This window comes from Acanthopagrus latus, chromosome 10, assembly GCF_904848185.1.
Source record: "Acanthopagrus latus isolate v.2019 chromosome 10, fAcaLat1.1, whole genome shotgun sequence".
NCBI lineage: Eukaryota > Metazoa > Chordata > Actinopteri > Spariformes > Sparidae > Acanthopagrus > Acanthopagrus latus.
Genome location: NC_051048.1, coordinates 21,868,268 through 21,881,089, shown reverse-complemented (window position 1 = coordinate 21,881,089; position 12,822 = coordinate 21,868,268). Strand labels below are relative to the sequence as shown.

Sequence of the window (12,822 nt, the reverse complement as noted above, 5' to 3'; positions counted from 1 at the left end):
ATGTATGTATGAATAACTGTAAGTTGCTTTGGACACAAGTGTCTGTGAAAAGAAGCTGGATAGTTAATAAGCTGCAATTTGCATTTATAATGTATGTAAGAATTGGCCAGCTGCTGTATAACCTGTGTAACAGCTGGCTGTTAGCCTGATTAGCCATGCAGCTAGTGGTCCAGACTGGGAGCCTTAGCTGCGTGTGGGTGTTTTGTGTCTTATAACTATTTCTTAAGCAGATTTGGGCATGGGAAGAGGACATGTGCCATGTTGCAGGGAATTGTGGGAAGTAAAGTTAATTTTGCATGAGGAAACAAACAAGCTAGCTAGAGGTGTGTGTCACTTGATTACTGTGTTACAGGCTGAGGGGTCCATCAACAAAACCCAACTCAAGTGATTCTGGACCGCACGGCGCTGAACAGCAGCTTTCATATCAGAATTACTCAGCTGAGAATGAAGTATGAGAACGAGCTGATTAACAGAGGTGCGGCTGCAGGATATGGTGAGGAATAAAACATAATGGGATTATTTCAGCAGACTGCAGGATGATTAGCAGGAGTGATCGTTTACTACTGGAATGATGATGATGTGACATTTGTTGGGGTCTCGACCAGACAAACACGCTCTCGTCCCTCTGGAGGTCAGGACGTCTCTGCAGCACTACAGTTCAGTTCCATAATATCTGACTACCTGTGCAGCGGTACCAGGTGGTAAACACTTAAAAGAACTCCACAAACCAGGAGATTCTGCTCTAGAGGAAGTGTAACTGATGTGATCTAATGGCTAACAGCGCCTCTCAGAGGTACTGCCTTGCTACTGCAACGCCTTCAATCGAGCCATTGTGCACTTAAATATCATTACTGAAAAGGAATATTGAAAATTACTGAGTCCTGTGCATTTATTGCAGATGTTGAGTAACAGGCACAGGGAGTAACAGAGTCCCAGTAACAGGATTACATATTTAGGTAAAAGTCATGCAGTTGACTTTTCTCTTAATCTGCATGTGTTTGGTGTTCAAATAATCCAAAAACAACAGAAATTAATCTTATTGTGATACTTGGCTGACGTGACTGACTACATTGTGTGACCAGTAATAGTGACTGTGGTGAGATGCATCTTTAGAGTGACGCTCCTGACACTGTTTGTGATTCTAAAGTTGATTCCTGAGGTCAGATCTACTCACATCTCCTGGACCTGTGACCGTTCATCATGTAATCCAGCAGCTACCTCCTCCTCCTCCTGAACTCTGAGCCAAGAAAAAACATCATCTGCTTCGTTTCAGTTTGATTCATATTTATTAACAAAAACATTGTGCAAAATGCGAATGACTGATGTACATAATCATTATTATGTTGAAAAAAAGAAAACAATGTCAGAGAAAAGATCCAGTGATCCGTTACATGTACGGTTACTTGCAGTTTCCAGATACTTCAATTTTGTAAATCACAGATTTTTCATTAAACAAAGGAAGGCTCCAGAAACAGTCTGTGGAGTAGTGTGTACCTCAGGAGTGTGTGTGTGTGTGTGTGTGTGTGTGTGTGTGTGTGTGTGTCTGTGTGTGTGTGTGTGGTGGTTTCTTTCTGAATGCTGTGATCCAGACGAGTGTGTGTTCTCATTCTGTATGTATGTCACAACCCTGAGCTTCTGCATCTTTGATCCGTCTTCATGTGTGTGAACAGTGTGTATAAATACGCGTGTGTGTGTCTAAGAGTCCTGTGAATGTGTGTGTGCAGGTGTCTGAGTGTGGGTTGGTGAGGAGTGCCTGTCAACCAGCATCTCAGTGTGCTTCAGGTACTGGGCCGTCCTTCTCATCACGGACTCCCGGCGTATTGGATCTGGGTCTCCTGGACGGATCAAACACAAACACAAGAAGATGAAGATGAGATGAAACCACGACATGATCAGGTGAATGAATCAGGTCTTATTTCTATGATTTCAAGTCGCTGGAAAAGATTCTTGGCAGCGGTGGGATTCGAACCCACGCCCCCGAAGAGACTGGAGCCTTAATCCAGCGCCTTAGACCGCTCGGCCACGCTACCTGATAACTGTACATGTATCAGTGTTGCAACTCGTGGGGGAAGGTGGGTCGAAGTTCACCCGTCAGGAATAGATCTGTACAGATGATCTATGAGAGGATCACGTGTTTGTAGCACACCACACACTTAAAGGGGCATTCTGTAGTTTCAGAGAAGAAATTCAAACTCAGAATTCTAATGCTTACAATACTGACGAGGTAATAATAATAATAAATAAAATTTACCTTTTCCATAACTGAACAAACAAGCTGTTCACGGATGAAAATGAGGTCACTGTTTGAAGCTAGAAAGGTGGCAGGGTCCGCCACATATGAACAAAGTAAAACAGCGGGAAATTGTGTTGTAGCTTAACGTCAGTTTGTTTACTGAGTTTATTAATCATGACAACAAAGAGAGTGCACATATTTAGGTTGTTTAGACAAAAAAATCAGTCATGAACATGTTTAAATGTCTCCTCTGAAACCACAGAGAGGAGCTCTGATTAGATTTAGCTGGTCAGGATACTTTTCAAACAATAGCTGGCTCAGCACAGACTGTCTTTACAATAACAGTCTGAAAGGTGAAAACAAGTCTTTGTGTCTTACTGATTTGAAACGTAACTTTTTATTAGTGATTCATTTGTCATAACACATTTCCAGAATTGCATGAACTGTCTGACTTGTTGATGCAGTTCATTAGTTCTGATGAGTCCCAGTCAGGAATAGTTCTGTGACGTTCTCCTTCAGACAAACAATAGATAGATTGGCAGCGGTGGGATTCGAACCCACGCCCCCAGAGAGACTGGAGCCTAAATCCAGCGCCTTGGACCGCTCGGCCACGCTACCACGAGACAGCACCTCTGTTACCTTAAAATGGAGCGGACCCATACTATACTTGAACAGGAAAAGGAGGCGATACTGCACTTCTTTCTGTCCGCAGTTATCTGCTGATATCGGCCTTAATGACTGATATCTGCAATCATGATGACATTTAACGATGGTAATGGACGACACGTATCTGCTGTGTCACATCAGTTTGTATGGCTGCAGAAGAACTGAAAAATTCTCACTCACTGAGTCTGAAGGCGACTGAGAAGGTTTTTTGAAGCAGTTACTTTTCATAACAAGAATGTTTTTCAGGCGGAAGAAGGTCATGTTAAAGGTTGTTTCATAGATTTGTAGACAGGGTCATGAAACACTTCAGTTACACATCTATAATGAGGATTTCTTTGTTAATGGCACAAAAGGTGAACTAGAAAACTAGAGCCTGACTGATATATCGTTTGGCAGATACTATCAGCCAATATACAGCCGATATGCAGATTATAAAGAGATAAAGACAGCTGGAGTAAAGTGATTAGAACTTCACTGTCAAGTTTTTATAAAACAGTTTTAAAGCAGCGATATGTAAGAACTGGCCCCCTGTTGAATTCATACTCAATCCAATAAAAACTAATTCCTACTACAACAAAGAAATGTTTTGTGTATCAGTATCAGCTACTGGCTCAATCGTTATTTTAAACAGTGCTATAGGAATTTTTGTTGGCTCCCAATTTCACAATTTGTTCGTCCCTTGTTTAATGCAACTACAGTAGAAAAATTCCAACTGGTGGGCCTCCGACCTCGACCTCCAGAGACACTAGACGCTTGGCACTCTTAAAGACTGAGGCTGTATGAGAGTCTGTTCACACAAATCAGTATGTGGAAATGACTTGAGAGATGTTGTGGCCTCTTTGTGTGGCACAGTACAGCTGAAAAGGATCCTTGGCAGCGGTGGGATTCGAACCCACGCCCCCGAAGAGACTGGAGCCTTAATCCAGCGCCTTAGACCGCTCGGCCACGCTACCCATGAAAACATGCAAAAGACCAGAGATCGTTCTCTTCATGAGTTATTAGTGACACAACAGATATATCTAAGGCTAGTGACACAGTTTACGTTGGCTATAGCAGGACAGTAAATACTGGGACAAGACAGCAGTGTTGGTTTTATGATGAGTTCACACAACAAGCACGCTCTGATGCGCCGTGTCCGCTCACCTGTGTGTGTACATGTGTGTACGTGTGTGTGTCAGCTGTGTGAGTGTGTGAGCGGCACATCAGAATATGTGCTGCAGAGTAAACACAGTAAACAAGATGTTATAGGTAAGTGCACAATACAATTTGTGCTGATGCACTAGCTTATTTGCAAATAGAGCACGGACACGTAATTTGCAATTTTTGCAGCTGAGTGCAGATCAGTCACTATAGCAACGCAGCTGGCTCGTGCGCTTCCTGAGTGCATTCAGCTAAAATGGCACGTTGAGTCAATGAGTGCATCGGGCTCAAATGCAAGACTGTGCATGACAAAGAAACGTGGCTGTGCACCACCGGACACTGTTAATGAACTCCCTCCTTAAATGTTTGGCCTCACCCTGCACTCCAGTGATCAGTATATCCACCGCCGTCCTGTACCCGCAGATGGCACTGCTAAACTCCCCCTCCTTCTCCTTCTCCATCGCAGCCGTCAGCTCGCTGGCGGCCTGGTTCAGGTAACCCGCGTCCCCTCCGTTCAGACTGGTCGGCGGCAGAGAGAGCAACTCCGAGTGGTCGCTGGAGGAAATGGCTCCATCTGAAACACAGAGAGAAGAAATGATTTACACAATTACAAAGGTTTTTTTTAAAAGTTGTGTTCAGCAATATTGTGTTTGATTTCACATTTGTGAAATGATCAGGATCTCAAAGATTATTAGATAGTGTTTTTCTTCTCCTGTCTGGTTCCAGCTGCTCAGAGTTTGATTTTTCTTTGTCTAATATGAAAATTAACAGAAATATTTAGGATTGTCTGCTGTAGGTTGGACAAAATAAGATGTCTGATGAAGTCCCTTTGTATTCTGGGCATTTATAATGCACTTTGACATCTTAGACCAACATAACTGCTTATTGCAGGATTAGTCAGAAGTGCCTGTAGAGCATACAGGAGTACAGTTGGACGGCTCGTTCCATCAAGCAGCTGAAAAGGATCCTTGGCAGCGGTGGGATTCGAACCCACGCCCCCGAAGAGACTGGAGCCTTAATCCAGCGCCTTAGACCGCTCGGCCACGCTACCCATACAAACTACAATCCATCAATTAGTTCTCGATGCAATTCTTAGAGTGAATCGACCAGTTTGAACAACTTTTGAAGAAGAGAAAAAACCCTCTAAATTCTCAATTTTAAATCTCACAATATGAGTATTTTTCTGGTTCCTTTCTTTCTGTATGTCAGTAAACCAACTATCTTTGGGTTGAAGACAAACAAGACATTGGAGAACGTCATCTCTGGCTTTGGGAAACACCGAAATTAAAATGAGCATTCATTTTCAATCACGGAAGTCAAAAGCAGGCTCAGGATTGTCGGTGGTCCAACAGGACAGAGACAGTCAGTTACAGCTCGTCTCTGCCATCTAGTGATGTTACTGCTGTTACATTCTCAATGTGATATTCAAATGTGACCACGTGGCCTTAAATCACACTTGACTCCATGTATCCTTTATAGAGAGTCAGTTTCTTAATAGTTCGGCAAGGACCTACACATCAGCGCTGCAAAAATAAAACATTTTGATAGACGATGGAATGGCTTCGTGGATTTGGATTTTCAGATCATGTTTGTTAACTCATGCAGGTGATTTGGCAGGACGGCCTGTAAAGAAATGGTCAACATGGTGAATTATTACATGAGTTAAACATGGAAAATGAATCTAGATGACACATCTGATTAGACTGAGGGATTAAGACAGCGGTTTTGTTTTATATGTATCATTCACATTTATTTTCACCTGGTTTATAGCAGGGATCAAACACAGCCAGGTCGTTATCAGACAGCGGAGGTGGACCGTCCTCCTTCGGCGGCGGGACTTCTGCCACCGAGTCAAACAGTGAATCAAATTCTTCCTCCTGGGCCTCCGGTGAGAGGAGGTCTGTGGGTGGGGACGGGACTGGAGGCGGAGACACAAACCAAAAGGTAAAAAAGATTAACAAGGAGTCAAAATAAGAGCAGAGAGTGTAAATTCCTGCAGATGTTGGTCTCTCCATCATACTTCTGTCATCCAGCTCTGGATCGCTTGTCTCCTCTGGTTCTTCTGCCCTCGGAGAGCCTCCCATCTCGCTGTAGGCCTCAGCCGCCACCTCCGGTTCTCCCACCTCCAAGCCCACATTAGTGCCCAAGTCCTGGGGTAAGGGGGGAGCCTCCCTCCCCTCCTCTTCCTCTGCAGGTTCACAGTCCGAGGCCCTTCGCTTGGGGAGCGGGATGAGAGGGGGAGGCAGCGGCCCGGCGGAGGACATGGGGGTCGGATCTAGAGGTCTGGTGACCTCGCCACCCTGAGAGGATAAAGGGAGGCGACATGTATTCCATATCTGTGTCACTTCCTGTATTTGTGTTTGTGAGTGTGTCTTACTCTGAAGAAGTCTTTGAGCTGTGGGCTGTTGTAGAGTGCAGGGATGCTGGTGGTGAACAGCAGCATGGCCTCTGTAGCCTTCCTCCTCTCTTCAATCACAGCTTCATCAAACCTCCCTGCAGCAGACAGAGACAACTTAATAACCAGGACAATAACGACAAGTGAGATGGAGATGTGAGGGGAAACATGGGATTTGTTGTATGAGTATTCTTTGAGATGTGTTATTTCACACCAGTATACAGCATTAAGCTCAGTTTGCCTGGATTAGAAGACAGTCGGCTCCCACAAATTCATGAATTAGCAGTTATTGGTTCCATGTTGCTTTCTGTTCTGTTAACACATCAATCAATACACATTAAAAACACATTTAAGCATTTTAAATTGTCATTAATAACATGTTATTTTGTTATAAATATCACTTTATTATCTCAGGATCATTGTGGAAGCAAAAGAGGATAATGACAGTAAAGTCAGTATTTCATTTTATTGATTATAACTGTTGCAGTGGGCACAAACAGGGTGTATTCCAGAGTGTTTTCTTTATACATGGACAGTATACGTACTACCCTTGTGTTGTGATCTGGTCAAATTTGACTGATTTTAAAGTTTTATCTCTGAAAAATGAAGTTAATTTGATCAGACTGGCCACAGAGAGGATATCAACAGACAGCTCAGTTGTGGGAAAGGTGAAAGTGTTCCTGAATGTTTGGTGTGGATGCATGTTTTCCTTTTAGTATGATAATTAGAGAGCAGACCGAGCAGCTTTGTGTGACTACATGGCTGCTGATTGGGATGCACATTTCTTTTAGCATGGTAAGTAGAGAGCAAAGGCTAATCCACCTACATTTACATTTACATTTACATTTACATTTACATTGAGAGCATTTAGCAGATGCTTTTACTTACAGTAAGCACACAACACTGTCTGTCTGCAAAACATTTGGGAATTCATGACGTGGAACAACCAGGCGGATGCTGAAGTCTAAGGACGCGTCGGAGCGACCAGATCACGATTTGCGATGACGTAGCAGCGTGACGCAGAATCTCTGTGTCGAAAGTGCGGACTTTCTAAACCGTGTTGACTTATGATAAATACATTTTGTTTTATTTATTTGTATACAGTTGCTTCCTGCACCAGACGTCACGTGACGTCTGGTGCAGGAAGCAACTGTAGGAAAGTAAATAAAACAAAAACGTGTTATTCTAAGGAAAGCGCTCACAAACCACGCCCCCTTTCCCATCGCTGGGAACGTGCAGGAGGAGCTGTGGGAGTAACAGCGAGTGTTTCTCACATCTCACAGATTTGAACTGTGGCAACACGATGTGGCGACTCCTGAACGTGGAGCGGGCGGTGCAGCTCTTCCAGTACCCGGATGGGTCTGAGCGGGACTCGGAGTCCGAGCCGGAGAGTGAGGACTTTGACGACGAGGTGGACGACCCCTCGTTCATGTTGGAAGAGGAGCGAGAGGAGGAGGTCATTTCTTTCATTTTGAAAGAGGAGGAGGAGGAAGAGGAGGCTCTGCCGTGCGCGCACCGCACCACCTGGCGGTCTGCGCACAGGAAGGAGCGGCGTGGTTCCCCCGTCAGGTCCAGATCCCCGCTGGCTCGGGCAGCAGAGCCGCCCCTCCGCCCTGAGCCCTGGAGGACAGAGCGGGAGGCTGACACCGCTCCAACAGGGAGCAGGTTCCAGCCGCGGAGAACACCTGGAGTTCAGGTAGATTCCCTTTCCCACCACACTCCAAAGGACCTGTTTCTGCTGTTTTTCCCCACTGACGCAGTCCTAACAATCTGCAGCAACACCAACAAGAACGCTGCAAAAAACAAGGAATTGGGGAAGAAATACAGATGGACCGACGTAGAGATGGAAGATCTGTACAAGTTCTTTGGTCTTCTGAGCTACATGTCGCTGGTGTCGCTGCCAAGTCTCCAAGACTACTGGAAACAGAATCACATTTTGTCTGTGCCCCTGCCAGCCAAAGTGATGACCAGAGACAGGTTCCGATCCATATTTTGGAACATCCACCTCAGCGATCCTGAGGAGGATGCTCAGAATGACAGTAAGAAGGGAACACCAGGCTATGACAAACTGTTCAGAGTCCGGCCTCTTTATGATGACATCCTCAACGCCTGCCAGGCTCATTACCAACCAAGGAGGGAGCTGGCGGTGGATGAGAGGATGGTGGCGACCAGGGCAAAAAGTGGCATGACACAGTATATGAAGGACAAGCCGACTAAATGGGGGATTAAACTTTTTGTCTTGGCTGAGTCGAGCAGTGGCTACACCATCAGCTTCAGCATATACGCAGGCAAGAACGAAACTGTAAGTGAACACGGGCGGTCTTACGACGTGGTCATGGGCCTTATTCAGCCGTCCCTTCTCGGCACTGGGTACCATATCTACATGGACAATTATTACACCAGTCCCAAACTGTTCATGGACCTGGCTGCGATGAAGTTGGGAGCATGTGGCACCTACAGGGAGGGCAGCAGAGGATGCCCCAGTGGGAGGGCAAATGCTCTCACCAAGAAATGTGAAAGTGGATCTGTGAGGTGGATCCGAGAGGGTCCGCTCGTCTTTGTGAAGTGGATGGACAGACGGGAGGTGTCTGTGTGCTCCACCATCCATCCTGCGTTTTCAGGTGACACAGTGCAGAGAAGGGTGAAGGATGGAGCTGGACGCTGGGCTGTGAGAGACGTTCCCTGTCCCACACCAATCAAGGCCTACAACAAACATATGGGTGGGGTTGACCTGTCGGACCAGCTCATTCAGTACTACTCCACCCACAGAAAAACTGCTCGCTGGTACAGAACCGTGTTGCTGCACTTCCTGGACATTGCAACAACCAATGCCTTCATCTTGCACCGGGAGATGAGCAGCGCCAAGAAGGTGCAGCCCATGGCACACAAAGATTTCATGGTGGAGCTGGTGAGTCAGCTGTGTGGCATCGACAAGAAGGGTGTTCCCCAGAGCAGGAGAGCTGATCACGTCCCTGTGCCCATCATCACTGACACAGATCCTGGACAAAAAGCCAGCAAGGGCCGGCTGAGGTGTCAGCGCTGCCTGCAGGTGGAGAACAGGAGGAGGGACACTCCCTGGAAGTGTCAGGCCTGTGACGTGCCCCTCTGTCTTGTGTTGGACAGGAACTGTTTTGTGGACTGGCACAATCTGCCACACATCATTAGTGTGGCATCTCATTGAGACATCTGAGTGTTTTGTAAATGGCTGTACAACAAAAAAACACCTTTGGCTTTACCTGCATTTTAAAACCACCTAAGTGCATAAAAAGCAACAAACACATTGAACAGATCAAATTCCTGGTCCCAACATACCAAAGACTTGTGCCGGAGGAAAAGACGGAAACTCCTCCTGTCTTCTGAACAGGTTCTTGTGTGTGTAGGCCAGCTCCCCGTGGAGCTTCTTCAGCTCGGAGTACCTCCTCCACACAACCACCTCCTTCACATCCTCCGGATGACGCTTGGACACAAACTGCAGAACACAGCGGAGAAAGGACAGATTGTTTCATGAAATGCATGTCGGATGTGTCTGAGAGCAGCTTCACGGCACATCGTTCTGGATACGATGTTTTCAGTTACACAGTAAAGTTGAAGTTGTTCTGTGAAATTGTGTCTGTGTGTTCATTCTTTGTCACATCGGGTTGTGATGCATTTCTTGTCAGATGTTAGTGCATCAAAGATATGATCCGCTGTGATTGTGCACGCATGCCTGTGCAGACCACGGGGTATTAGTGTGGTCATGAGGGTGCAGGAGCTCATGAACAGAATCACAAGTTCAGTTCGCCTCCCTTCACTGTGCTCCAGTGTTACAGACCCACTGTGTCTGTCTGTGTGAGCTAGCCTTTGTACTGAAGTGACTCCATTGTGTTACAATCACATGACAACACAAAGTTAGTTTTGATGTCACTGCCACAAACGGAACAATTCACGCGTCACGTGCTGAAGAGAGATGATAAAACACGTCGCCTAACAGTGAGAACAGTGAGTTAGCTTCACAGAGTTATGACTGACAGTAACTACAGTCTCCATTGTTGCTGTAGACATGATGAGGACTGTACACCGACCCGTGCTGTCACTTTGTACTCGGTGTGTCCCTTCTCGTGTGTTCGTGGGTCGCAGACGGTGAAGAATCGGTAATATTCATCTTTGGGTTTCCGCGACATGTCGGCTGTCGGTCACACACAGGAAAGCAGCGTGTTTCAAAGCAGAGCTGTCAAACCGGAGCGAGTCGCTCTGTTGTGATTCTTCTCTCCCTCCTGTCAGCCCGCGCACTTCCTGCTCGGTGACGTGCGCGCATGCGTGATGACGTTTGGTGACGCGTCAAGTACGACGGCGTCAGCTTGTTCAGTTTTGTCAACTGTTTTAGATTCTCGTGTTTATAAGTTTCACTCTCATTAGTATCAGTGCTGAGATGATCGTATGTCTCTTTAATATTCTTATTTTCATCTTGTATTTGGTGTTTCTGGGGTTTTGGAGATATATTCCTTCCTTTCTGTTATGTGCTATACAACTTTATTATTATTATTATTATTATTATTATTATTATTATTATCAATAATTATAATAAGCTATATGGGGCTATAAAAAGGGGCTTTGTGTAAGAATTGGCCACCTATTGAATTCATAATCCAAAGCCTGCTCAGTACAAATGTAAATGTGTAGCTGTAAATTACATCTTGTTCATGTTAGCTTTTGCAAACTGCCATTTCATATATGAAGACGTCTGTCTGTTTTTGTTTATAGCCCTGAATAAAAGTTGACCAGTCTCCTGAATCTACATAAAAAGCAACTGCTTTAAGACCAATGGCTGATTAACATTGCGTCATAAAACCTAATAAAATATATCTTGATGTTTAGCGAGGAAGAAAATACACATTTGAGGTGGTGTATAGGGAGAGCCCTTTGACCTGCAGACCTAACTGGTGGTTCTGGTCTTTCTCCTGAACCCTGCAGATTCACAGGTTGACTGAAGGACGTCTGGACCCACCTTGATCACTATGGTAAACATGTGTCCCCATGCCCCCTGCTGCTCACTCAAAGAGCAGACGCCCTCCCTTTGCGTGCCTTTTGTTACCTGTTGTTTGAACCTGCCCTTCGCTGTTCTTTGTTGGTACTGTATAAAATGACCCACTATGAGCCTGTCGGTTCACCAGTTTACTGCTATTGTTTGAATAAACACATCACCACAACAAACTACCCAACAGGACTTGAATGGTTTCTTCAACATTAGTCAACAGTGTTGCTGGAGCTGTTTTTTAGTCCATGTAGGGACCATTAAAGCCCGTCAGGGGGCGCTAAGTGCTCATGTAATTACCACCGTGACTGAAGTGGAGAATAGAACTTAAAAGTCGATAAATATAACTGTGTAAATCCATATTCATGTTTTTTGCAGGTAAACTAACACGACTGTCTGTGTCTCTGTTAAATATGCTAAAACAGGAAAAGCACATCAAGGCCTCGGCAGCAAGACAACAGAGATCAACAACAGACTTCAGTTAGTTGTGACAGTCTGTTATTCTGAGGATGTTCCGTTCATATTGTCCAACAATCCTCTCTGTCTCTCTCCTGACCTGAGCTCGTTTCTCATCTCTTCTGTATAACATGATTATTTTAGGAAGCTCAGAGCGCCTCACAAATCCATTTTACTTCATTTAATTTAGCCGTTCACACACTTATTGTATTGTATTGTATTGTAAAGGCACGGAAAATATCAAAGAGTTCAGAAGATCTTAGAATGAGTCTGTTGAACATGTAGTCAGAGCCTCTCAGCGACACTGAGGGACTGAGTGTGAGTTTAAGTCTAACAGGCTGGAGCTCAAAGGTCGCTGTTTCTCTGGTAATTGCCTGTTAAATTGAAGGGAACAATGTGTAGCACACACAAATGAGGTAAATATTTAATTTAGGATAACCTGTTAAGTGTTGCTGTGGAAAAAACTGACGAGCTCAGAGAGAAACGGAAGACAAACAGCTTGTGTTTGTGAGTCGGTGTGTGTGGCTGTACAGTCTCATAGAGATGACTTTACATCAGGGGGACAGAGGACAGATGCAGCGTCCCATGCAGAGTCCTTAGGTTCATATATGACAGTTACGATGAAAATGTAGAAAATAGCAGAGGATGGTTTCGATCCATCGACCTCTGGGTTATGGGCCCAGCACGCTTCCGCTGCGCCACTCTGCTGCCTTAGAAAACCATAGCAACAGAAACACTCTTCTATCTGTGAAGGCGAACCGCTTAAAATTCATCTCATGGAAGAAGACGTTGTTATATAACACAGCCATTGTTTCCTGCTGCCAGGAAGAGTTGGTGGGAGGGAGAGAAAGAGGCCGAGAGGGGGAACAAGCTCAGAGAGTGAAAAGGAGGAAAAAGGAGTTTGTGAGTGAGAAAGAAGTG

General features: G+C 45.2%; 1 protein-coding gene and 4 non-coding genes across 7 annotated transcripts; all 5 read right to left on the bottom strand.

Annotated features, from left to right (window-relative positions):
* Positions 1-1,267: 1,267 nt before the first annotated feature.
* snx15 (sorting nexin 15) lies at positions 1,268-10,733 on the bottom strand. Of its 3 annotated transcripts, XM_037111859.1 has the most exons (8): positions 10,496-10,733; positions 9,747-9,903; positions 6,417-6,532; positions 6,060-6,339; positions 5,799-5,957; positions 4,416-4,613; positions 1,669-1,835; positions 1,268-1,500 (listed from the first exon to the last, which is right to left on the bottom strand). In XM_037111859.1, the coding sequence occupies exons 1-7, from the start codon at positions 10,592-10,594 to the stop codon at positions 1,696-1,698; spliced, it is 1,149 nt and encodes a 382-aa protein (XP_036967754.1). In that variant the 5' UTR covers positions 10,595-10,733; the 3' UTR covers positions 1,268-1,500; positions 1,669-1,695. The 3 variants fall into 3 exon arrangements, with proteins under 3 accessions (XP_036967754.1, XP_036967753.1, XP_036967755.1); XM_037111858.1 differs by having other exon boundaries at positions 1,268-1,835; XM_037111860.1 differs by lacking the exons at positions 9,747-9,903; positions 10,496-10,733 and adding an exon at positions 7,323-7,482 and having other exon boundaries at positions 1,268-1,835.
* On the bottom strand, positions 1,949-2,030 carry trnal-aag. Its single transcript has one exon. It is a non-coding gene; the product is annotated as a tRNA-Leu (tRNA).
* trnal-uag lies at positions 2,770-2,851 on the bottom strand. Its single transcript has one exon. It is a non-coding gene; the product is annotated as a tRNA-Leu (tRNA).
* trnal-aag lies at positions 3,771-3,852 on the bottom strand. Its single transcript has one exon. It is a non-coding gene; the product is annotated as a tRNA-Leu (tRNA).
* trnal-aag lies at positions 5,009-5,090 on the bottom strand. Its single transcript has one exon. It is a non-coding gene; the product is annotated as a tRNA-Leu (tRNA).
* Positions 10,734-12,822: the final 2,089 nt, after the last annotated feature.

Bases quoted from the DNA above. Each gene is read 5' to 3' on its own strand.
- snx15 (XM_037111858.1), bottom strand. From the start codon at position 10,594: ATGTCGCGGAAACCCAAAGATGAATATTACCGATTCTTCACCGTCTGC. The intron at 6,340-6,416 runs GTAAGACACACT...TTATCCTCTCAG, and splicing joins AGCTCAAAGACTTCTTCAGA to GGTGGCGAGGTCACCAGACC. The intron at 4,614-5,798 runs GTGAAAATAAAT...TCTGTGTTTCAG, and splicing joins TGATCCCTGCTATAAACCAG to ATGGAGCCATTTCCTCCAGC.